We start from the raw sequence: 27,783 nt of genomic DNA, 5'->3' as shown, positions 1-27,783 counted from the left end.
CTGCAAGGAGATCTGTGTCATTCATATGATCTTTTTTTATTCTACTTGGAATAAAAGAAGAGATAGATGTAGGTGATTAATAAATTAGTGAAAGGGGGATGTCAGGTTGTTTATTTAAATAAAGTAGTATTTTTTTTTTTTTTGCATATCTAAACAGTTTATAATGAAGTTATTCCCAAAGCACACCAGCGTAGGAAAAAACAGGTGTGACTTGTAAAGGCAAAACACTTTACAATGATATATGTACTAAAATGATTTTATATTTAATTTTGTGTTCTTTATGCCATATACCGTAAAGGCATATATATATCCAATGATCAATGTTCCAATCTGAATGGACTTACGTTAAGAGTGTCTACGTTTTTGGCTGAAAACCAGGAGATAGTATCAACATAAATGCTAGAGGAGTTTTAAAACACTTCAAACATAAGTGGGGATGTAGTGTAAATCTTTGAAAGTTGCCTACTGTTAAGTAGTGGGGACTCATCGCTTTGGTCCCTTGCAGTCTTGCATGGGCATGTTTGCTAGTGAGGTCTGATATTTCAACAGCAAGAAAAGCAGGCTTCAACAGGGATAAAAAAAAACAAAGCAAAACTGTAAGCAGTTTATGATTACTACTGTAGGGCTTGCTGGGATTATTAGTGCCACAAAAAATACTTTTTAAAATACACTTTTTAACACTATTATTCCAGCACACACCACAGATGGGTGTTGGGAAGAGCCCCAGTTCTTTTAGCACAGGGCAGTTTTGGGCTGAAAAGGTTTGGGAAAAATCACATTAACCACTTAACTGGCTAATTTTTATTTTTGCAAAAACTGCTCAGAAATTGTCTTTTTTAAATCTAATTAAGTTTAGAACATATTTAATTTTTTTTTATTTAAATATTTAATTGAAAAAAAAGGCTAGTGGGGTGTCCATATACTCTCATTGTAACAGTACATCTCAACCCACAGTGGAAATAGATTTCACTTGGCAATAGATCCTCTCCTCAGTAACATTACCACCCACCCATCATTGTGCTAGGACACCCTCTGTGTCACTATTCAGTTCTGTGCAAAAGTGTTAGGCAGGTGTGAAAAAAACGCTGGAAAGTAAGAAAGCCTTCAAAAATAGAAGTGTTAATAGTTTATTTTTATCAATTAGCAAAATGCAAAGTGAATGAACAGAAGAGAAATCTAAATCAAATCAATATAACTGCACAACAATGAAAATGTTTCCGATGTGAGAATAGTTACTTCTAATTGATTTCAGCATGCAAAGAATGAATATGACATTTAAAACTCTCAGTTAGCTCTGAGTTCCGAGATACAGCCCATTTATGACGATGTAGGGGTATTCCTAGTGATGTGGGCAGAATGGAGAGAATCTTACCAGCAATCTGTCAGTGGGGCTGCCCCCAAACGGCACAAACTCCTCCATTTGGCAAGCCACCCCCCGTACCCGCCTACAAAACAGGGGGGTCCCCCCCGACCCGCCTACAAAATGAGCTGCCAATCAATATTGACATCCCCGTCTTGTAGTGAGCCCAGGAGTGTCGGAGCTGCCGTCGCTCGCTGGGGCTCCCGCATGCTGGAGTCAGCTCCGGCGTGCGCAGTGGGGGACCATCGACCCGCTTGCGAGCACTGTGCGCACGCGAGCGGGTCTGAATCAGGCCCTGTGTTTCAACCTACATATGAAAATCATGATCATTATCACTTGTTTGGTATGATTGGTTAATCATACACCTGACTATAATCCTACAAAATCCCTGACTTTGTGCAAGTGTACCTAGAAGAATTGAAGTTGTTTTGAAGGCAAAGGGTAGTCACGTCAAATATTCATTTAGATTTCTCTTCTGTACATTCACTTTGCATTTTGTTAATTGATAAAAATAAACTATTAACACTTTTATTTTTTAAAGCAATCTACAGTATATATACTTGCGCAAGACCATCGCGACCATCTTCCTGGCCGCTTGCTATAGCTGTGGGTGGTCACCCACAGCTATGCGAGCGGCCAGGAGGCCGTTTAAAAAAAAAAAAAAAGACCGGCCCTGATTCAGAGAGAGCGCTCTGTCAGAGCGACCGGCTCTGAATCAGGGCCACAGACCCCTCCAGACAGGGCCAATAACTTTTTGTTTGGCATCACCCACCCTCCTACCTTTGTGTGCCAAAAATCAGTCCGTACTGTCCCCCCTGTGGCATTGCTAAGTTCCCCGTCTTTCTTTAGTTCGCACAGCATTTTGGGGTGTTATTTCAACAGTGATATCAGCTGTCAGGGACAGCTACATCACTGTCGGGGGGGCCAGAGAAGCACAATGAAATCTGTTCTACACATGTGATGCGAATATGTCAACAAAAGCCCAGCTGACTGTGGTCGTATCCCATGTGACCATGCCATTTAAGTGGTTAAGCCAGGGTTCACTGATATAATGTCACCAGTCCAGCCTGTCACAGCCTAGTGCTAGTTGCATTTTTTTCAATAATAATCCTACAGTACAGTATGTTGTTTTTCCCCCTGAAATAACTTCTGCCAGCCCATGATACATTTAATATCCTGACAGGTGGGATTCTGGTGGTCACAATGCCGACACCGGAATCCCGAGACTTATCGGAATACTGTCGCTGGAATCCCGAACGCGGGAATTCCAAAGGTAAGTAGCGGGGTTGGGAGGAGGGTTAGGATTATTGGTTAGGGTTAGGCACTAGGGGGAGGGTTAGGATTAGGAACCAGGGAGAGATGGTTAGGATTTAGGTTAGGTATACTTACCTTCAGCCGTCGGGATGCTAACCTAGTCGGGATGCTGGCGTCATGATTCTGACCGCCGGGATCCCGAACGCCGGCATCTCATACCCAACCCCACCAGCCCACCATGGGTCACCTCTCTGGGGTATGCTGCTTTTTATTTATTTTCAATTTTCTTTTTAACACATTAAAATTTCATTTCTCATCATCGATTTCCTGATGATGAATATAGTCTTGAGTATGCTGCAAAATAATGAACTACTTAAATAACTAATTGATGTATTTATGTTGAATTGCACATATTGTAAGATATGTGCTACAAAAATAAACATTGTGGCGGTAAACAGTCGGGAAGCCGGTGGACGCAATGCCAACCGCTGGCTTCCTGACTGCTGAATCCTGGCAAGGGTTAAATGACACGCATCGAAATCTCAACGCCTGTCATTTTACCTACACCGAGAGACTGGCGCCCGGCATCCCGATCGAAGGGATGTCGGGCATGGACAGCCGCGTTGGGGAGGGTTAGGTTTAGGGCTCCCGGCAACCCCCTGGGAGGTTAGGGTCAGGCTAGGGAAGGGGGTGTTAGGATTAGTCAACCCCGTGGGGAGGTTAGGGCAGGGGCGTATCTACCCAATGGTCAGGATGGCACTTGCCAGGGGCGCCGGCCAAGGGGGTGGCGCCGCCCGGCGGTGCCTTCAGTGGCCAGAGGGTTGTGAAATCACCAATGCCCCGTCTACTGAGTCCTTGTCCACCCCATTATAGCGTGTGTATATATCATATATACACAAGCTATAACAGGGCGGGCCAGGACTCGGCTGCTCCCGGCCACGCAGTTTGTGATATGCTTCCCCGTTTATTAGTGGAAGATTCCAGTGAGCCGGTTGCTGCTCCCAGCCCGCTGCCCAATAAGCACTGAGGATTGTGGAGGGAGGCGAGGCCAGGGAGAGCAGTGTGCGCTCATCACTGCCTGGGAGGCAGCTGCAGCATGCTGTGCCCTCTGACCACCCTTCTGTTCAACGGTGACCTGATGTGCGGGAGAAGCAGAGGCTGTGCGGGCACAACGGTCGTGAGCATGGAGGAGTATGTGCACAAGGAAATGAAAGCCAACCCACTGCAGACTGCCAACTTCTGCTCCAAACTTCTTCTGGTAAGGATCTGGTGTTCTGTGTTACGGCTTTGTCTGCACTGACAGGCACACAGGGGACACCTGCCAGCGCTGTTTGTAACACGCCTTATACTGTAAAATACATAACCTTAGTGTGAATGCTATGGGTAGGGGTGTATGTTACCTGTGCCCTCTGAATGTCACACACTTCACCCAGATGACAGGGCTGCAGTTTGGTAATCACTCGATCTCCCCTCCCTGGCTAATGATGTGTGCCCAGATCCTTCTCCTCACACACTAATACCTGTCTTACCAGAGCGACTACTTCACCAAATTGTCTTCATCATCCCTATTTAGAATATTGGGGATGAGGGGGGTGCCAGTCCATTATTTTGCCAGGGGTGCTCGGACCCCTAGATACACCTCTGGGTTAGGGTTAGGCACCCCCCCGGGGGACTTAGGTTTTTGCAGCGGGGAAGGGGGGGTTAGGTTTAGGCACTTGGGGGGAGGTTAGGGTTAGGCACCCCTAAGGGAGGGTTAGGGTTAGGGGGTAGAATAGGTTAGTTTATACTTACCTTCCGACGATCAGGATTTCCACCTGTGTTGGGCTGCCCATTGTGGCATGCAATTTATGCTTTTTATGTATCCAACTTTAAATCAACCTCATGGCTGCTACATGATTCATAATTTGTATTATAATATGTTTGTTTCCTTTAGTGGTATAATATATCAATGACATGATACCAATAAGGTATAACATAATAGTAATTACATTGTTGCTCTCTTTTCTTTAACATTTATACAGCATATCAGCTGTTTTCAGTAAGTATTATAGCTTGAACGTTGAAAGTGTAAATGTATTGACCTTTATTTATATAGTGCCACCTCTTTACCTTTACCTGTTTAATCATTCACAGCAGTCTCTGCCTCAGTGGTGCCCACAGTCTAATTTCTCTATTACACAAACATTAACATATCGATGTGTTCTCATACACCTAGCCTTAGTATATCATACAGAGCAAAACGCCCGGCACAACTGATCCTCTCTGAGAGGTGTAGCATAGCGTCTCTTTCTTTACATATTGCATTTTATTTGCATCACAAAATGCAGCAAAACTCACTCATAGAGTACTACAGAGGTTGGGCTGCGACTTTAACCACACAGAAGAAATTAGTTTTAAAACATACAAAGTCGTAAATGAAGCACAAAAGAAAAAAACGATGACCGCTGCATTGTAGCACTTTGTATACAGACTCAGGCTGTCTGTCATGACTGAAGCCTCAGTGTATTGGGACACACCTGTATGCGTTTGGATTGTGGGAAGAAACACCGGAAGAACATACAATCTCCACACACAATGTTCTTGTCAGAGTAGAATCCATTGCCCCAGCACTGTGATCATGGCTGTATCTATAATGAATGCTGGGTGTGTGGTGCACAATGTGAATTGAACATATTGTGCAAAATGAAAATGAAACGGCTGCCATTTTCCTGAAGATCTGTACATGTGAAGCAGAGCAATCGCTGGGAAAATGGCACAGGCACCATGTTCCCGGAGGCCTGCAGTAGACTCTAGATCAATGCCAGAGTTTACAAGGCATATGGCTGTGATTCAACAGTGTTAACCACTTTGCCATTGTAAATGTTAAGATATTACAGTATACATGGTTCATGCTTGTGTTGTTTTATTTTTTATTTTCTTTTAAATAAAATTTTCTTAACAATGAATGACATTTAGCATCTATAAACCTCTGAACATGTTTCCTTTGCTATTCTCCCAGCTTCAGTTCAATCCACCCTTTGCTAATATTGCTACAATAATAGATTGTTTTATTTGCTCATGCCCTTCCCTAGCAGTTACTAAATGCTCAAATATTAACAAACAAGTCAGCAAAGCTATATGTCATACCATTACTAAACACATATCAGGATTAGTACTTTATACACTCTCCCCTTGCAGAGCTTGGTGATGTAATCTATTTTTATATCATTTAGCCTATGCAAATATAGTTGTTAAAATACCTACAGTATAGGACATCTCAATGGTGTTTTCCATTCAACTGTAAATATTTTTTATTCCTAGGACCCAACCAAACTTCTCACTAAAGGTTACAAGATAGCCAAAAAGTGTCAGTCACCTGATCCATTGGTTCCCACCTTCAGGACACTGGACCTCTAACAATCAATCCTACAATGAAGGTTCTCTACTGCCCCTGCCCCAATGAAACAATTTAGGGCCCATGACCCCAAGTCGACCAAAACCTTCTCCCAGTATATGAAACACCGGGTACCAAACAACCTCCTCACCTGGGTGGGTGTTATGTCATCAATGAAGCTTGATCCTCAGACACAAATTTTTTCTATTGTGCTTGCACCCTCAGATGTAGTTTGTCTCTAGCCCACCAGACAGTACCCGGCCTACACATGGCATCACACAGGGAACACACAAAGGAAGAATAATATCAGGGAAACCACTTGTTCCTTTGATTGTAACTCTACTGTGCTGTAACCTGAAAATAATCACACAGACAGTTCTCCCACATGGCCACTCTATCATAATGAACTAAATAGTGTACATTGTAAAACTAGTCTAACAGTGGTACACACTAACTGACACGCATTGGGTGTGGTGTACTACTTTAGCTACTGTACTTAACAATTATATTAACCCCATATATTGCTTTATTAATAAAATATAAACATTATGTATAATTCAATTATAAAAAATATTACATTTATTCTAGGTCAGTAACCAATAAAATACAATAAAAAATTAAAAATATATAGCAATTCGAAGCATGAATTACATGACACCTCTAAACTTAAATATTGTTTTAGCCACAGTAAGCATAGGTTTGATTATGATATACATTTACTCACTTACAGAGTGTGTTATGTGTTATCTCACTCAAGTCAGTATGCAAAAACACATCCGTAAGAGCTGTAAAACCTCATTTAACCTCTTTTTATTAATCAATGTTTCCTACTGTAAGGTATCAAGTGATTTTGTCATGAGGGAGGAATATTCTGAAAGATATATTTAGTACTGTTTTGACTTATAGATACGGTAAATTATCTGAGGATTAGAGAGAGAGAGAGACAGAGAGCGAGAGAGCGAGAGAGAGAGATTAAATATAATCCTGTAATACAGTACATAGCCATCTTAACTACTTGTTCAATACTTGCAATTAGTGTCATTAATTATAAGTTTAGAAGTACAACGGTAATAAATCCATTGGGGTACAGTACTAATCACTAGTCAACCTTTCCATCCTCTTATTAAAGCCACATTTCATTGTAAAGTAAAAATATCTAATTTATTTTTGAGTGTCAAGCAGGGGCCTTTTATTGTTAACATTTTCCATCTGTAATAGTGCTAAAGCTAATAAAGCTCATTTGTTTCCAGGGATGGACTGGGGCTATACTTTGGCCAGGCATCCCAGTTGTGCACTGTTGAGACATGGCCATGCCTCCAGGGATGCCGAGAGAGGGGGGGGGAGCGGGTACAGATTACCCGGGCCCGGGCTTCCTGAGGGGTCCGGTGGGGGACTGGGTCTGGTGCCGCCCCCCCTCCCTCACAGCAGCCCAGCACACAGCGTGTGCTGAGCTGCAGTGGGAAACTGCTTGTGGCTGCTGAGCAGCAGCCATAGCAGTCTCCTATGCCTGTGCGGGGGAGCGATCACACTGATCGCGCCCCCCCAGCTTTGCGCCGGTCTGAGGGGGCTTAGAGCGCCCCCTCTCCCCAGCACACTGGTTTGCGGTGCTGCAAATATTTTTTGGGAAGGGGGTGTGGCCACGCCTCCCACGATTAGGCCACACCCCCTGTTACCCGGGCCCGCCGTGGCTCATGGTGGGCCTGCATGCCTCTACAGGGACACACAGTCATGGGAGCATGGCCTCGTATCAAGCCCCCGTCTAAGCATGCCAGCCAAGCAGAGAGACAGAAGGCGAAGCTGCTCGGCCAGGCATCCACACGGCCAGGCCGACCCATCTAGCTACTCTATTAGCCATTTTGAATTCTCCAGATGGCCAGTCTGGCTGAGTTTGTTTCTGCACTGACACATTGATGTGAAGGGGAAATGCTTCTCCCCTATCACTAGCAGTAAACCACACTCTGAAGACGTTTCAATGCAATGTGCAACCATAGGAGTTATTGAGTTTTATTACAGTAGTTAGCACTTTTCCAACTTCCTGTAGTTATTATATCACACTTACACTCAAGATCTGAAATAAAAACTGTGAAGACCTGAAATAACCAAATATGGGCAAGGTGAATTCAAATCATCGATTTGCACCAGTGAATTGACAAAAGTCGTGATTTACTGGTACAATTTTAAACACACTAATTTAGCCACAATTTTCTCATTTTTAGCTGAAGTTCAATTGCATTGCAACCCAATAGAATTTGTGAGGATTTATACACCTGTGCTAATTAGAATCAGGGCCACCATTATTACCCATTAGCAAACTTATAGATTTAAAGGCTTGGCCATCACCTTCATTTAGTAACTCAACTCCAAGCACTGTGATAGGTAAAATGTCATATATATTCTGGGATGTTCTTGTCTTATTTTTTAATGTGTAATAATTACCATGGGTAGGGAAAGTAGCATCTATTTCCTTCATTGTCCTGCACAATGTATCAAATGTTTCTCCCCATTACCAATGTTAGCTAAACCACATTCATCCACCTCTCTCACATTAATCCACAACGTATGAGGGCTGATTGAAAAGTAATGAGACTGCCTCTGTTTTTCTGTCCGATAGGTAGATGTGGCAACGCTTTGCTGGATATTGTGAAGCTCATACATCAATGTGTCTGAGCCTGCAGTTGGACTGCCATAGTCTTCTTTATTTAGTCACAGCGAGTGAGAACACTGTTCGAATGTCAGAGAGGATACCCAATTTCCTGACATCAATTGTGACGTGTGACGAATCGTCATTATGATCTGGAATCCAAATAACAGTCCAATGTATGGAAACATTCTGCTTTTTCTATGTTTAACACAAAATTCAATCACACATCTTTGACGTAATCTCACAGACACATCTTCCTCATCCCCCATGACAAAACGTACGTAGATCTTCCACTCGCTGTGACCAAACAAAGAAGACCATGGCAGTCCAACTGTAGGTTCAGAAACATCAATGTATGAGCTTCACAATAACCAGCATAGCGTTGCCACATCTACCTATGGGACAGAAAAACAGAGGCAGTCTCATTACTCTTCAATCAGCCCTCGTACATACAGTACAGTACTGATTTCCTTCTTTATTTCTCCTACTCACTATCTCACACTCCTTACCAAACTTATGTCACCTCTCCAGCATCATATATCTCACTACCCCATAGGCAAAAGCAGGGGGGGGGGGGTTCTGTCTGCCTGGAAACCCCCCTCCCCAGCCCACACCATTACCACAATAGAAATAGTAAAATAATAGAATTTTACTAGTGCTGCATGTTCTTGGAATGGTGCCCATATCTAAAATAAAAACATTCAGCTCAGGCAGGATGGACCTACTGCCGCACCTAATGGCGTACTGTGATCGCTGGTCCTGTATATGCTGGAAGTATGACACACAATACACATATTAAAGCTGGTTAAGTGCTAATTCTACCCTCTTCATGGACTGGCCACACTCACTCTAAAACCGAGCATTTAGAAACCCCCCTCTAGAAATCCTGCGTTTGCCACTTTACCCTATAATGATCCTTCCCTATTTCCCTCCTCGCGATTCTGCACCCAGGAACTGATTAGTTTCCTGCACCCACCACACTAACTACATAAACACATACAAACCACAAATCATCCTCACATGTTCTTTTTCTCACCCTGCTACTTCTCATGGCTGCTTATTTCTTATTCTTTTACCTGCCTATTCTCACACAATATGATTTCAACATTACATTAATAAGATTACTGGGTGCCTCAGCTTTTCTTCACTATACAACTTGTTCTTTGGGAACTAATTTTCTAATTTGGCTTACACTGCCATATCTACACTGACATCTACCTTTCCACCCCTAACTCTCAGATTATGTACTGTCTTATGTAACCAACTGTTTCTTTGCTATCTCTTCATGGATGTCCCAATGCTTCTTAAAGTTTAAAACGGGCAAAACAGAACTTATCATCTTCTTTCCTTTAAAACATAGTAAATGCTGCAGCAAAACGTAAGCTCTGCCTGTTCCACATCTGTCACATTGCTTTGCAAATACAATTTCTGACTGACTCCCTATGTCCTCCAGAATACAATTCAAATTACTTACCCTTATCTACCCACTGTACTGTTATTAGATGGCACTGGCTAGATCTGAGGTGTGATTCTACAATGGGAACCTTCTGTTTTTTCATTAGTGATCTCCACGAAGGTGTGATTGCTACAAATGATCCACAAGTCTCAGCCCCCAGATCTAGTTTCATTGTGCATCAGCTGAGAATACAGACGAATGAGAGAGGAAATTGTGCTCAATTTTCAGCCCAATATCAGAGAAGGCTCAGAAACATATGATATTCAGTGTCGGAGTAAACAATCATTATCATTATGATCATTATAGTTTATTTACAATGTGTCATAAGTTTTGAACAGGCAAGAAACAATAAAAAAAACTGAATATAACAAATTAGACATAAGATACATGAAAGAACAAGTCATGTCAGAATGGAATGCGGTGAGAATACCGGCTTCGGCACCCCGACCACTGGCAATCCGAAGGTAAGTAGCTGGGTTAGGAGGAGGGTTAGTATTAGAGGTTAGGGATAAGCATTAGGGGGTGGGTTAGGTTTAGGCACCAGAGTTGGAGGTTAGGTTTAGGCACCAGGAAGTGAGGGTTAGGATAATGACCAGCAGGTGTCAGTATACTAACCCTGTCGGGTTTCTGACTGCCGGGATCCCGAGCGCAGGCATCCCGTACCCAACCCTGTTAGAAGAATAGCTGCATGTCAAGACATGATGCATTTAAATTCTCAGAGCAGTTATAACCACACAGTACAGAAGATGTGCAAATAATACAAATCATGTAATGATCATACAGTTAAGGAAAACACAAAGGATGGACAGGGTGCAAAATAAATAGAATCTTGGGTGAAGGGGGGGGTGGAACAGATATGGGATATAATGTTCAGAGGGCTCTACCCGTTACAGTTTACACTCTAGAATAATGCCAATTCGTGCCAATTCAGTATCAGAGGGTGAAACAGAATTATTTTGAACCATAACAAATGCTTACACAAGTTGTTGCTCAAGTAATCTCTAGAGAACAATCTTAACAGGTTTACATAGAGAAGCACCTAACGTCATTAACATAGTCACAAACAAGGACTTACAAATCACATATTTGGGTGCAACTATATAAATTGTGTAATTTTGAGCATTCATGCTTACTCATGAAGAAGTACACACAAGGACAAAGAGGGTCTGATCCAGAGATGTACGCTGATCTAGCGGAAGCTGCACCTTGTGCCACGGTAAATATGCTAATGCTGCCTCCTATTTGTAAAGAACAGAGACGTTAACCTGCTGTAACAGTGCGTTTCCATCCATTGCATATTTAGACCCACCATTGGCTGCACCATCGAAACTTGCACCAGTCCTATGGCACGTGCAGTTTTTCCATTTGAGTTTGGCCTCTAGTGTGAGAGGCTGTCTCCCTCCATATGCCCGTGTGCCATCCCCTCTTACCTTCCAGAAATGCCCACTAAAATTCTCAGACCGTGCATCTGATTCTGTGCTGCATCTCTGTGCACAGACAATTGGAATGCATGCATTATGCGACTCAGACTTATGTGCAGACTTAAAACATTGTCCGTTTACATGTGCCATGGATAATGTGTCCATCTCTGAATCTGGTCCAGAGTCTCAGGCAGATGTATTGCAAGGACAAGTACATTACAAATTCCTATGCATAAGTGTTATTACCTTTAGAATTACAGTATGCACATTCTTTAATACAACCTGAGAAATAATGTGCCCTGTGCAGTAGATTGAAGAAAATAGAAAAAAGTAATGCAAATTCTATTAAAGAACATTGTAGCTTACACTGAAAGAGATAACCAGATTGCATACAGTATTATAAATAATATTATAGCATAGAACTCTAGCCATATATATTTGTGAAAGGTTAAAATCATTGTTATACTGGATTGATTTATATATTAGGTTCTGTGGTTTTATGACCAAAAAATAACCATAAGTAAACACAGCATATGCCTGTATGGGATGTAGTCAGCATCCCAAACTATACAATGCTGATGGACAGAATCCCTGGTCTAGAATCCTGATGGCTGCGATCCCGACTGTGAGTATTAGGGTTAGGGGTTAGGGTTAGGCACTAAGGGGAGGGTTAGGCTGCAGAAAGGGACTGTTAGGGTTAGGCTGCGGGAGGGGGGGTGATGGTTAGGGTTAGCCTGTCGATGGGGAAGGTTAGGGTTAGGCTGCGGGAGGGGTGAGTTAGGGTAAGGGGAAGGGTTAGAATACTTACCTGCATTAGTCAGGATTTCCACCGTGGTGATTCCGCTACTGGGATTCTGAGCGCCGGCATTATCAGTGCCAGGATTGCGTATCCAACCCGTCTGTATTTGTAAGTCCACTGCCTGTGTATTAGTTGTTTATTATCTGAACAGGTTATTTCTGAATATTACATATTCATTTATGTTAATCTATATTAATCTTTTATTGATGTGGTGTAGGAATACAAATTAGACACATATTTATGGACATTTCTTTTTCAGATTTGATTTTTTATAATCAGTATTGGTTATTTTTTTATTGCAGGTGGTTCTTTATTGACATGAAACGATTAGAAGCCGAAAAGCAGTTGATTTTACCAGGAAACAGTTCAGGGTCTTTTCTCATCCGTGAAAGTGAGAGCCTTAAAGGAAACTACTCTCTGTCTGGTACGTACAAAACACCAATACATTTGAGTTTATATACAATACAAACTTTCTGGAAAATATCTTTCCTGAAAAAAAAATCTTTTTTTAGTTCCCTCTGACATTTCTTATATACAGTATATTTTTTGTAATCTTTATACATGTCTTTCTTTTGTTGAGAAAGTGTATCTGCCTATTGTATATATACAACGTAACCATAATTAAAGCTGCCCTATTCAGCACTGCCTACAGCTCTAGCTAATAGGTGGAATGCAACCAAATTTAGTAAACAAATTATCAAAAGATTGTGGAGAAGGATTCCGTGAAAACAAAGGGCCTGATTCAGACCCACTCGCAAGCGGCTGTCCGCTCGCAAGTGGGTCGATGTTGTGCACTGCGCATGCGCACGACGGCGGGAGCTCCGTCGTGCGCATGCGCCAGACGCGACGAGCGAAGGACTTTCCTTCACTCGTTGTGTCTGATCAAAGGGGGCATGCTGTCGATGGTGATTGACAGCACGCCCCCTTTGGTGGGCGTGCCGGGGGCGTGCCTCCCTGACGGGGGCGTTCCCAAGGGAACGCCTACCGTCAGAAGCCAGCCCACTGACATCACTAGTGATGTCAGTGGGAGTGATTTTGCCTCTGATAGAGCCAAAATCACTCCGGGCCTTGCGGTTGAAAAACTCAACCGCAGGCTCCGGCTCGCAGTGGCGATGGTCGCGATGGTAATTATGGAGGACGGCCCTCATTCAGAGCGTGCGCTCTGCTCAGAGCGTACGGCTCTGAATGAGGGCCAAAATTAGTTCCAATGGATGCCGAAAAAGGAAAAATATATTGCCGTAGATTATAATTTGCACAAAATTGGTACCAATTAATGAATAACTAAGAGAAACATAAAATTAAATTTGAAATTTTTCTTTTTGCAAAAAACAAAAAAGAAACTGAACTTACCTGAAATTTTACTTCCAAAATAAAAAACTTGGCACACATGATGCGTGACCCTTGTACCTTTTCCATGATTGCTCCACTATTTACCATTTGAGAAAAATCTTGATTTCTCCAGCTAAAAGACTGGAGAAAAGGCTAATGGTTGTTTTATAAATAGACCCCTAACATTATTTTTTAAGTTTTAGTTACTGTATTTCATCTGTTTGCCACCTAGAATCAAATGTTCCCATAATTAGTCTGTTTAGATATTACCACATTTTCTTGCAAATGTTTTTTTTCTATAACCACTAGAAACAGAGCATGAGTAGCTATTAGTACATATATATGTACTAAAATATATAAATAATATAGCGCCAGAAAGATCAGCAGTGTCATGTTACGGAAAATTGAGCATGAAAGCTTGAGGTCACAAAAGCAAAATGCAGAACATTCAAGTACAGATGCAATAAAACCAAGTAAATAAATAACTGATTTATTGCATTAATTGTATTGCATTGCCTCAATACTTTTTAACTGAGATCACAGATCCATCATTTGGCCCCAGTTATCACTTTCCTAGGAATGATACTTTGGTCTACTTGTCTGTAAAAAGAAAAAAAAAACTCTCACAAATATCCTCCTAAATTGCCCTGGAAAAAAAAACTTCCATTGCTTCCTTGAGAACATTGCCAACATTTGCCGCAGCTTTCTCTCATACATGTCCTACGTTTATCTTTCTTCAATGCTAGCAGCCTCCTGATAACTAGCACCTCACCCTTTAAGGCCCCCATACACGATGCGATATGCACCTTGCGATGCAACAGCCAAAATATTGGGCGGTCACCACACAAGGAGCGATCAGGTGGCTGACAGCCCGATATGCCGGCTCCCCCCTCCCCCACTCACATAGCGCTGCATGGGATTGTACATCGCTCCCCCAGATCAACTGAACATGCAGAAAGATCTGGAGGAGAGATGATGTACAGTACCGTACGATCCCGCGGAAGCGCGCACTGGCCGATATCATACACACACAATGAACGATATAGCATCGATATCATTCCAATCGTTGGAACCGCTGCTATATCATACTGTGAATGGGGGCCTTTACACTCTGAGGGTCATTTGGAGTTGGATGCAAGTCATTTTTGGCATAAGATCAGCATTCTCTTACTGTGCATGTGCACCGTACTTGTGTGCGCCTATGCCTGTATAAAGATTTTTGCACAGCCTTGACTTGCATCTATTTATGCCTGGACAGACGGAATGAGGAGGGAATGTACATGTAAACACAGGCTGAGTACAGTAAGGACAAGTTAACGTAATTGCTGTACATGTTGACTCATCAGCAGATATGCAGGCCAGCAGGCGCCAGGGCTGGCTCTACCATTAGGCCACTGGCATCTGAAGGGCACCACTAAGGCCACTTAGAAAAAAAACGTGTATATGTGTGTGTATATATATATATATATATATATATATAGTGCTCAAAGTGGGAGTTTAGAGGAGGGGGTATGGATATTGAATCCCCCCTTCGGCCCTGCTTCCATATCACCCCATTGTACTTCTCACCCCCCACACTTCTTATAGAAGTACGAAAAAATAAGCTTTGCCTAGGGTGCTGGGAAGTCTGCACCAGTCCTGGCCGGTGTATCTTTTACTGGTGCTTAGCCCTTTTCATGCAGATAAGGATGACCATTAGCATATACCTTTGGATTGTTAACTAAAAAATAAAATGAATAAATAAATAAATTAAAATACTCTAGGTGGCAAATTAACTAAGGTTCAATTTTGATTTTTGAGTGATATCATTCAATTTTGCATTTGGAGATTTACTAAAAGCAAAATCGAATGTCAATTGAACCTAAAACCGAATTTCACTCAAATCCTGCTTAATATTGAACATTGGAAAAACATCTGACCTTTTACATAGACCAACACACAAATCCCTTATTTACTAATATTCATTTGAAATCGAACACCATATCGAACTTCAAATCGAACTTCAAATCCCCAAATTAATAGAACTGCTTCATGTTTTCGATTTTAGCATGAGCAGGTCTGACTGACTGGAACAGATGCTGCATAGATCTGTGAGATCCATGCATGCATCTTTGTGTAAAATGCTTGTAGAGTGTTAAATAAAAAAAAATTACGTGGGGTCCCCCCTAAAAGCACAACCAGCCCCGGACTTTTCATAGCCAGTCCTGGTTGTGAAAATACAGGGGACAAAAAATGTAGAAGTCCCCTGTATTTAGCACAACCAGCACTGGGCTAAGCGAGCCAGTCCTGGTTTTGGAAATACAGGGCACAAAATGAGTAGGGGTCCCCTGTATTTGCCATAACCAGCACTGGACTCTTTCTAGTGGGGGGGGTAATATAACAGCCAGGAGAACCCTTTCACCAGGGGTCCCCTATTACTTTGTGGATTTGAGGTTCAATTTTGAGTGGGATTTGATGTTCGATTTGCATATGAGCATGCAAAATCAAACATCAAATCACTGTTCATAATCGAACCAAATCGAATGCAGAATCAAATATTAGTAAATGAGGGATTTGTTAAGGGATTTTGCAGTTCGATTTTAAATTCGATTTCAGTCAATTATATAGATTTATAAAATCGAATACCAAATCGAACCTAAGTAAATTTACCCTCTGGACTGATTGCCGGCCCACACATATGTTCCTGGTTGTTGTTTTACTGCGCATGTGCAGCAGCCGCGGACATGGGACTCCAAGAGGTGAGTATTAAACATGGGTGCTGGGGCCCCCTGCACTGCACACCCTGCACCCTTTATACAAATACCAATGCTTTAGAGAAACCTGCAGCATGGGATTTCTCTCATCATGCATCACAAACCCAGTCATTTACAGCATGGGGCTCAAATCCCAGAAACATCAGGCCTGCAAAAACAGGCCCCTCCCCTTGTGCACAATGGTCCTGATAGCAATGGGACAACACACATGGCCCATGGGTGATATCTAGTTTAAAATAGGGGTGTGCACCGGCCACTTTTCGTGTTTTGGTTTTGGATCTGGATCTTTCTTCGTGTTTTGGATCTGGATTGGTTTTGCCAAAACCACCCTTCCGTGTTTTGGGTTCTGGGTTTTGGATCTGTATTTTTTTAAAAAAAAGCATAAAAACAGCTAAAATCACAGAATTTGTAGGTTTTTCTGCTCCTATGCTATTATTAACCTCAATAACCTTAATTTCCACTCATTTCCAGTCTATTCTGAACACCTCACACCTCACAATAGTGTTTTTATGTCCAAAACGTTGCACCGAGGTAGCTGGATGACTATGCTAAGCGACACGAGTGGGCGGCACAAACACGTGACCCATCTAGGCGTGAAACTGCAGTGGCAGACAGGATGGCAGTTTGAAAAACTAGGCCCCAAACTGTACATAATGCAAAGAAAAAAAAGAGGTGCAAGATGGAATTGTCCTTGGGCCCTCCCACCCACCCTTATGTTGTATAAACAGGACATGCACACTTTAACAAACCAATCATTTCAGCGCCAGGGTCTGCCACACAACTGTGGCTGAAATGATTGGTTCGTTTGGGCCCCCACAAAACAAGCTGGCAATTAATGTGTCCCTGCACAAACTGGCTCTATGGAGGCAAGATGTCATCCTCATCCTCCTCATCCACCGATTCCTCACCCTCTTCAGTGTGTACATCCTCATCCTCACAAAGTATTAACTCGTCCCCACTTGAATCCACCACCACAGGTCCCTCTGTACCTTCTGGAGGCTGGTCTCCCTGGAAGAGCTGATAATTCATTTTGATGAACATCATCTTCTCCACATTCTGTGGAAGCAACCTCCTACGCCTTTCGCTTACAAGGTTCCCGGCTGCACTAAACACTCTTTCGGAGTACACACTGGAGGGGGGGCAACTCAGGTAAAATAGAGCCAGTTTGTACAGGGGCCTCCAAATTGCCTCTTTTTCCTGCCAGTACAGGTATGGACTGTCTGCCATGCCTACTTGGATGCTGTCACCGATGTAATCCTCCACCATTCTGTCAATGGTGACAGTATCATATGCAGTGACAGTAGACATGTCAGAAATTGTTGCCAGGTCCTTCAGTCCGGACCAGATGTCCAAACTTGGTCCTGCCTGCCCTGCATCACCGCCAGCGGGTTGCTTAGGATACCTAAGTTTTTTCCTGGCAGCCCCAGTTGCAGGAGAAAATGAAGAAGGAGCCGTTGACGTGTCACGTTCCGCTTCAGCTGACAGTGTGTTCACCAGCAGGTCTTTGCACCTCTGCAGGCTTGTGTCGGCTGGAAAGAGAGACACCACATAGGCTTTAAACCTAGGATCGAGCACGGTGGCCAAAACGTAGTGGTCTGATTTCAACAGATTGACCACCCTGGAATCCTGGCAAAGCGAATGAAGGGCTTCATCCACAAGTCCCACATGCCGAGCGGAATCGCTCCGTCTTAGCTCCTCCTTCACTTTCTCCAGCTGCTTCTGCAAAAGCCTGATGAGGGGAATGACCTGACTCAAGCTGGCAGTGTCTGAACTGACTTCACGTGTGGCAAGTTCGAAGGGCTGGAGAACCTTGCACAACACGGAAATCATTCTCCACTGCGCTTGAGTCAGGTGCATACCCCCTCCTTTGCCTATGTCATAGGTGGATGTATAGGCTTGTATGGCCTTTTGCTGCTCCTCCATCCTCTGAAGCATATAGAGGGTTGAGTTCCACCGCGTCACAACCTCTTGCTTCAGGTGATGGCGGGGCAGGTTCAAGAGTGTTTGCTGGCGCTCCAGTCTTCGGCACGCAGTCGCTGAATGGCGAAAGTGGCCAGAAATTTTTCGGGCCACCCAAAGCGTCTCCTGCACGCCCCTGTCGCTTTTCAGAAAATTCTGCACCACCAAGTTTATTGTGTGAGCAAAACATGGGACGTGCTGGAATTTGCCCAGATGTAATGCCCGCACAATATTGGTGGCGTTGTCAGATATCACAAATCCCCAGGAGAGTCTAAGTGGGGTAAGCCACTGGGCGATGATTTCCCTCAGTTTCTCTAAGAGGTTGTCGGCGGTGTGCCTCTTACTGAAACCGGTGATACACAGCGTAGCCTGCCTTGTAACGAGCTGGCATTTCTGAGATGCTGCTACTGGTGACGCTGCTGCTGTTGCTGCGTAAGGTGATACATCTACCCAGTGGGCTGTCACAGTCATATAGTCCTTAGTCTGCCCTGTTCCACTTGTCCACATGTCCGTGGTTAAGTGGACATTGTGTACAACGGCATTTTTCAGGACACTGAGGACACTTTTTCTGACGTTTCTGTACAGTCTCGGTATCGCCTGCCTAGTGAAGTGGAATCTAGACGGGATTTGGAACCGGGGACACACTACCTCCATCAATTGTCTAAATCCCACTGCACTAATGGCGGATACCGGACGCACGTCTAACACCAACATAGCAGTCAAGGCCTCAGTTATACGTTTTGCTTCAGGATGACTGCTGTCGTACTTCATCCTCCTCGCTAAGGACTGTTGGAGGGTCAATTGTTTAGTAAAAGTAGTGGTGTTCCTACTTCCTCTCTGGGATGATGAACGACTCCCAGCAGCAGCAACAGCAGCAGCAGTAGGCGTAGCAATGCAGGATCCTCCAGAGGAATCCCGGATAGGAGAGTCAGTCATGCCAGTGACATGGCCTGCAGGACTACTTCCGATCCTGACTAAGGAGGAAATTGACGAGGAGGGAGTTGACGGTGTGGTTTGCAGGCGCTTGGATACAACAGGACAACGGGATTTAGGTGTCCCTGGACTGCTTACGGTCTTAGCCAAAGTTTCTGAACTTGACAGTAACTTTTTATGAACGCGCTGCAGGTGCCGTATAAGGGAGGATGTTCCTAGGTGGTTGACGTCCCTACCCCTACTTATTTCACCTTTACATATGGTACATATGGCAAGACAGTTGTTGTCCGGATTTGGATAGAAATATTGCCAGACCAAAGAGGTGGAATGTTTGGTCTTCTGCCCAGGCATGACCGTGATGGGCTTTTTCATCCCACGGACAACAACTGTCTCCCCCGGAGCCTGATTTAAACAAACCACATCACCATCAGAATCCTCCTCGCCAACTTCCTCCTCAGCGCCAGCTACACCAGTATCCTCATCCTGTTGTACTTCAACAGTGACATCTTCAATTTGCATATCAGCAAGTGGACTGTGGGTGCTCCTTTCAGCACTTGCAGGGGGCGTGCAAATGGTGGAAAGAGCCACCTCTTCCCGTCCAGTGCTGGGAAGGTCAGGCATCGCAACCACCACCACACTTGGACTCTCCTTGGGGATTTGTGATATCTTCTTAGAAAGCACAGTTCTTCGCTGTGCTTTTGCCAGCTTAACTCTTTTGATTTTTTTAGTGGGAGGAGGGCTTCCATCGTCATGTGAAGCTGAACCACTAGTCATGAACATACTAGGGATCGACCTTAGCCGTTCCTTGCCACTCCGTGTCGTAAATGGCATATTGGCAAGTTTACGTTTCTCTTCAGCTGATTTAAATGTCTTTTTCAAGGTCATTTTCCTGAACTTTGCCATTTGGGATTGTATGTGCCCTCTACTATGACATTGGGCATCGGCCTTGGCAGACGACGTTGATGGCATGTTATCGTCTATGTCATGACTAGTGGCAGCAGCTTCAGCACTAGGAGGAAGTGGTTCTTGATCTTTCTCTATTTTATTTTTATCGGAGAAAGTTTGGTCCTCCATTTATGTTATATCGATTTGATATATACGTGCGGCTAAACACAGAAAATAATTTTTTTTTTGGTTTGGACTGGAGTGTACTTTGTGGGTTACAGCACCCTTTAACGGTCAAGCCAGCCGGCCCTTTACTTATGACACAGGCGCACGCTTGGCACTACTTTGTTGATGCACGTGCGGCTACTGCGCACACAATTCACAAACACAGAAAATAATTTTTTTTTGGTTTGGACTGGAGTGTACTTTCGGGGGTTACAGCACCCTTTAACGGTCAAGCCAGCCGGCCCTTTACTTATGACACAGGCGCACGCTTGGCACTACTTTGTTGATGCACGTGCGGCTACTGCGCACACAATTCACAAACACAGAAAATAATTTTTTTTTTGGTTTGGACTGGAGTGTACTTTCGGGGGTTACAGCACCCTTAACGGTCAAGCCAGCCGGCCCTTTACTTATGACACAGGTGCACGCTTGGCACTACTTTGTTGATGCACGTGCGGCTACTGCGCACACAATTCACAAACACAGAAAATAATTTTTTTTTGGTTTGGACTGGAGTGTACTTTCGGGGGTTACAGCACCCTTTAACGGTCAAGCCAGCCGGCCCTTTACTTATGACACAGGCGCACGCTTGGCACTACTTTGTTGATGCACGTGCGGCTACTGCGCACACAATTCACAAACACAGAAAATAATTTTTTTTTTGGTTTGGACTGGAGTGTACTTTGGGGGTTACAGCACCCTTTAACGGTCAAGCCAGCCGGCCCTTTACTTATGACACAGGCGCACGCTTGGCACTACTTTGTTGATGCACGTGCGGCTACTGCGCACACAATTCACAAACACAGAAAATAATTTTTTTTTTGGTTTGGACTGGAGTGTACTTTCGGGGGTTACAGCACCCTTAATGGTCAAGCCAGCCGGCCCTTTACTTATGACACAGGTGCACGCTTGGCACTACTTTGTTGATGCACGTGCGGCTACTGCGCACACAATTCACAAACACAGAAAATAATTTTTTTTTTGGTTTGGACTGGAGTGTACTTTCGGGGGTTACAGCACCCTTTAACGGTCAAGCCAGCCGGCCCTTTACTTATGACACAGGCGCACGCTTGGCACTACTTTGTTGATGCACGTGCGGCTACTGCGCACACAATTCACAAACACAGAAAATAATTTTTTTTTTGGTTTGGACTGGAGTGTACTTTCGGGGGTTACAGCACCCTTAACGGTCAATCCAGCCGGCCCTTTACTTATGACACAGGCGCACGCTTGGCACTACTTTGTTGATGCACGTGCGGCTACTGCGCACACAATTCACAAACACAGAAAATAATTTTTTTTTGGTTTGGACTGGAGTGTACTTTCGGGGGTTACAGCACTCTTTAACGGTCAAGCCAGCCGACCCTTTACTTATGACACAGGCGCACGCTTGGCACTACTTTGTTGATGCACGTGCGGCTACTGCGCACACAATTCACAAACACAGAAAATAATTTTTTTTTGGTTTGGACTGGAGTGTACTTTCGGGGGTTACAGCACCCTTTAACGGTCAAGCCAGCCGGCCCTTTACTTATGACACAGGCGCACGCTTGGCACTACTTTGTTGATGCACGTGCGGCTACTGCGCACACAATTCACAAACACAGAAAATAATTTTTTTTTGGTTTGGACTGGAGTGTACTTTCGGGGGTTACAGCACCCTTAACGGTCAAGCCAGCCGGCCCTTTACTTATGACACAGGCGCACGCTTGGCACTACTTTGTTGATGCATATGCGGCTACTGCGCACACAATTCACAAACACAGAAAATAATTTTTTTTTGGTTTGGACTGGAGTGTACTTTCGGGGGTTACAGCACCCTTTAACGGTCAAGCCAGCCGGCCCTTTACTTATGACACAGGCGCACGCTTGGCACTACTTTGTTGATGCACGTGCGGCTACTGCGCACACAATTCACAAACACAGAAAATAATTTTTTTTTGGTTTGGACTGGAGTGTACTTTCGGGGGTTACAGCACCCTTTAACGGTCAAGCCAGCCGACCCTTTACTTATGACACAGGCGCACGCTTGGCACTACTTTGTTGATGCACATGCGGCTACTGCGCACACAATTCACAAACACAGAAAATAATTTTTTTTTGGTTTGGACTGGAGTGTACTTTCGGGGGTTACAGCACCCTTTAACGGTCAAGCCAGCCGGCCCTTTACTTATGACACAGGCGCACGCTTGGCACTACTTTGTTGATGCACGTGCGGCTACTGCGCACACAATTCACAAACACAGAAAATAATTTTTTTTTTGGTTTGGACTGGAGTGTACTTTGGGGGTTACAGCACCCTTTAACGGTCAAGCCAGCCGGCCCTTTACTTATGACACAGGCGCACGCTTGGCACTACTTTGTTGATGCACGTGCGGCTACTGCGCACACAATTCACAAACACAGAAAATAATTTTTTTTTGGTTTGGACTGGAGTGTACTTTCGGGGGTTACAGCACCCTTTAACGGTCAAGCCAGCCGGCCCTTTACTTATGACACAGGCGCACGCTTGGCACTACTTTGTTGATGCACGTGCGGCTACTGCGCACACAATTCACAAACACAGAAAATAATTTTTTTTTTGGTTTGGACTGGAGTGTACTTTGGGGGTTACAGCACCCTTTAACGGTCAAGCCAGCCGGCCCTTTACTTATGACACAGGCGCACGCTTGGCACTACTTTGTTGATGCACGTGCGGCTACTGCGCACATAATTCACAAACACAGAAAATATATTATTTTTTTAGCACTTGGGGGGAGCACCCCTGATGGACAGAGCACCCCCTGGACAACACTACAGCACTCCTTTAGGACTGGGACACTGCACAGGACTTTGGAGTGGACACAGCCCCTATGGAGAACTGACTGCACAACACAGTCCAGCCAGCCCCTATGGACTTTGAAGTAGTGGACACAGCCCCTATTAACAACAGCAGCACAGCACAACACAGCCAGCCCCTATGGACTTTGAAGTAGTGGACAACAGCAGCACTACACTACACTACACTACACTACACAGCCCTAACTCCCACCCTCCCTCTTCACTGTCCACAGCCGAGTGAGAAAATGGCGCCGACGCGGGTACCTTATATAGGATCCAAAACCCGCGAGACTCGGAAGGCGGGATGATGACGTTTTGCCTCGATTTCAGATCCGAGTCAGGCGGGAAAAGTCGAGCCTGACTCGGATCGGACTCGGATCGGGGGGGCTCGGGGGGGTTCGGATTTCAGAAATCCGAACCCGCTCACCCCTAGTTTAAAAGTCTAAAAATAGCATTTTAATATGTAGCACTGCTGGTCCCAACAAGCCCTAGAAGCCAAAAAACTGCTTGTGCATGCTTGTAGAACTACAAGTGGCAGCATACCTATCACTGCCACTCTGTCAGAGAATAATGGCACCTTTTAGAACTAGAAGCACCTGAAAACCTAAGGACTGTGCTGGGTACTGTGGAGATGGATCTATATTATAAAATGCGAGTAAAGAAATGTATTTAGTCAGAAAACTCATTAATTTACAGAAATTAATATATTAACAAAATAATCTGACAAAACTTTCTTATTTCACATATTGATCTCATGCTACATAATGAAGATACAAGTGCCATCCTGTGGACAGATAGTGCAGTTCATTTTTTTTTTAAGATTTAAGAAGTTACCAGGCTCATATTAATAGTATTATGATTTGCACATTGGGCCTGATTCAGACCCACTCGCGAGCGGCTGTCCGCTCGCAAGTGGGTCGATGTTATGCACTGAGCATGCGCACGACGGAGGGAGCTCCGTCGTGCGCATGCGCCAGACACGACGAGCGAAGGAAAGTCCTTCGCTCGTTGTGTCCGATCAAAGGGGGCGTGCTGTCAATGTTGATTGACAGCACGCCCCCTTTGGTGGGCGTGCCGGGGGCGTGCCTCCCTGACGGGGGCGTTCCCACGGGAACGCCTCCCGTCAGAAGCCGGCCCACTGACATCACTAGTGATGTCAGTGGGAGTGATTTTGGCTCTGATAGAGCCAAAATCACTCCGGAGCTTGCGGTTGAAAACCTCATCCGCAGGCTCCGGCTCGCAAATTCGATGGTCGCGATGGTCTCGACCATCGCGGCCATCACAAAGCACGCTCGTATAGCCTGTGGGTGGTGACCCACAGCTATACGAGCGTCCAGGAGGACGCTCCATGAAAATGGAGCCCGGCCCTCATTCAGAGCGTGCGCTCTGCTCAGAGCGTACGGCTCTGAATGAGGGCCATTGTTAGCATTCAAATGTACAGTATGCTGCAATGATGTTCTGCAAAATGTAAGGTAGAAAAATATTATTGCATCAGAAATAAAACATTCTTGGATTCCTTTTCAGTGTAGCATCAGTATTGCTCACAGTACATTAATCCTTGCCATTTAATGACTCAGAGCTTGATTTAAAAACTTTGTTTCTTTGGTTTTAGTCTATGATGGTATAACCGTGAAACACTACAGAATCAGAAAACTTGATAATGGGGGATTTTTTATATCATCAAGAAACAAATTCAAAAATTTGGAAGAACTTGTGGAAGCTTATAAAACATCGGAAAATGGACTTTGCTGCAAGCTCCAAAAACCATGCATAAAGGTATTTACATTGATGTGGATGGTAGTTCATAATTTTATTAATGACCTGGTAATCAACGTTCACCATAGAATGCGGTTTTCTTTATTTATATTGAAAATTTGTATGTGACCTTGAATGACAGATATTTGAAACCATACTTTTGTGGTTTAAACCTTGTAAAATTATAATCATGAAACTGTCCAGAGAAAAAACAAAGCACAGCACACTATGGGCTAATAGGTGCTCATTCAACCTGATCAGTACCAGGAATCAGTGGTGGATTTATCTAGGAGCTGCAGGACTGCGAGCCCCCAGTAAAATCCAACACCCGCACGGACTGACTAGCAGTGGCAGTGGATTTTCATTGGAAGCGCTCTCTGCTAATGACAGACGGACATGCAGTCCCACTGGGAGGTATTTTCTCCCCCAGGGACTGCCAGTCCGAATTGCAATTAGCAGCGATAGAGCATCCAATGGGAAGCCATCCCCTGCTATAACGTCAGCGCTATCTGAATTCTAAGGGCTGCGGCCGATGCAGTCCCTAGAAGCCTAGGCTGCTTATCAATTTGCGCGCAGGTTTGCTATCCTGTGCATGTGCACATTACAGACCGGCAGACTCCCCAGTAATAGAAGATAGTATCCGCCGCTGCCAGGAATGATATGTAAACCTTACAGCTCAACATATGGGAGCTTACAGTTTTGATGGAGGGTGTGACTGCAACATATTTGCATGGCCACATATATTCTTGATGAACACTTTTAGAAAAAAAAATCTAAACAACATTTGCAGATGAATGCTTTGCATCCACACTGTAAATTGGGACAATCGTGGGATGGTGGGACAGCCCCCTGAAATCGGGACTGTCCTGACAAAATTGGGATGCTGGGAGGTATGTGTAAATAACAATAATATTACTATTGGTCATACTTGCCTACTTTTGAAAAAACATTTCAGGAATATTGTGAAAGTAGCAATTAGGAATCACACATAGAGTGCATGCCCTGCTCCACCAAAGGGATGTGTGTAGCTTGTCCATAGGCACGTCTGCTGTAAACTGGGGCATGAGGAGTAATAATGAGAAGCATAATACTTATCAGAGATCAATGTGATCAGAAATGCAAGATAGCCGTTTCAGTGCCCTTGAACATTTCTTAAGGTTTACCTAAATAATAATAATGTATCAAAATAATTACCTTCAATACCTCTAGTAGTGCCAAATCACAGGATAAAGGGCCTGATTCAGACCCACTGGCAAGCGGCTGTCCGCTCGCAAGTGGGTCGATGTTCTGCACTGAGCATGCGCACGACGGAGGGAGCTCCGTCGTGTGCATGCGCCAGACGCGACAAGTGAAGGACTTTCCTTTTGCTCGTTCTGTCTGATCAAAGGGGGCGTGCTGTCGATGTTGATTGACAGCACGCCCCCTTTGGTGGGCGTGCCGGGGGCGTGCCTCCCTGATGGGGGCGTTCCTAAGGGAACGCCTCCCGTCAGAAGCCGGCCCACTGACATCACTAGTGATGTCAGTGGGAGTGATTTTGGCTCTGATAGAGCCAAAATCACTCCGGGCCTTGCGGTTGAAAACCTCAACCGCAGGCTCCGGCTCGCAGTTTCGATGCTTGCGATGGTCAAGACCATCGCGGCCATCAAACTGCACGCTCGTATAGGCTGTGGGTGGTGACCCACAGCTATACGAGCGTCCAGGAGGACGCTCCATAGTTATGGAGGCCGGTCCTCATTCAGAGCGTGCGCTCTGCTCAGAGCGTACGGCTCTGAATGAGGGCCAAAGTTCCAACCAATATCAAAATATACATTACCTAAAAGGATGCTAGTTGGCATCCATGTGTAATTTAGTAAACCTGGAAGTGACTTATTGGGCTATATTTACGAAGCAGTGGCTTTTGTAAGCTGCTGCTTCTCGGTGGATGGGAGCTGAAAATTTAAAGCGGCACTCACATTCAGTGTAAAGCACAATTGGCCAAATAAGAAGACATGGGTCTGAATTTACAAAGCAGTGGGTTCTAAATCTTGGTGGTTTTGTGGTGGTTTTGCAACCTGCTGATTTACTAAGGCCAAAAACCACTGCAAAACTGCAGAGAAAGCACATATTAGAATATAATTGAATATTAAAGCACCATAAATGTTTTAGACCATGGAAAGAACAGAAAATTAGAAATCCTAGATTTATAAAATGGCGGTTTTGAAACCACCGTAAAACCACCGGCAAACTTGCCTAAAAAAATTACGAAACTGAAAGTGCCTTCAATCCCCGATGGGTTCAAAATGACAACCCGCCTGGCATGTACTATGTACCGTAGCAGCGATTTCTATTAAAACCACTTTGGATTACAAGCTATTCTATTCATATTCAGTTAGTGGTGCTTTTATAGAAACAGCATTCAATTGACATAATACAAACAGACCACTGTGGATTAAAATAAATTCTATTTATATTTAGATGAATTTATGTTATTCTATTTGTTATAGAAAGCACCATTCAATTGATCTCATAGAAACAGACAGCTAGCTACTTTCGCTTTGTGGGTTTGTATGGAGTTTAATGGGGGAATTCAATTAGCCGTGATAATGCGATAACTCAACGTCCACATTTCTTGTGCAATCCTATTACAAAAGTCGTGATGCAGCATTTGTGTGACCAGTTTTCCTGTATTTAAGTATAGGTAAAAATGGGGAAATCTGCTTGTACCCCAAAAAAGCCAAAACTGATATAGGATAGAAATATAACAAATTTACACATTGTATTAGTGTGGCCATAAAATTTCCACGATATCCACGGCTAATTGAATTCCCCCCTAAGTGGGGA

The 27,783-nt window shown here is 44.1% G+C and overlaps 1 protein-coding gene across 3 annotated transcripts in view; it reads left to right on the top strand.

Annotated features, from left to right (window-relative positions):
- FRK (fyn related Src family tyrosine kinase) overlaps positions 1-27,783 on the top strand; it is a 144,684-nt gene that overhangs the window by 83,194 nt on the left and 33,707 nt on the right. For 2 of the 3 annotated variants that reach the window (XM_088460497.1, XM_088460499.1), the window contains exons 2-3: positions 12,607-12,728; positions 24,821-24,984. In XM_088460497.1, coding sequence (XP_088316623.1) covers positions 12,607-12,728; positions 24,821-24,984 — 286 coding nt within the window. Of the gene's footprint in view, positions 1-8,737; positions 8,805-12,606; positions 12,729-24,820; positions 24,985-27,783 lie in introns of those variants that run through there. The other variant, XM_088460498.1, reaches the window with a different exon arrangement.

Source organism: Taudactylus pleione, unplaced genomic scaffold, assembly GCF_031769625.1.
Source record: "Taudactylus pleione unplaced genomic scaffold, aTauple2 ptg000046l, whole genome shotgun sequence".
NCBI classification, from domain to species: domain Eukaryota; kingdom Metazoa; phylum Chordata; class Amphibia; order Anura; family Myobatrachidae; genus Taudactylus; species Taudactylus pleione.
Note: the sequence above shows the minus strand (reverse complement) of the source record. Positions and strands in the feature narration are given on the sequence as shown.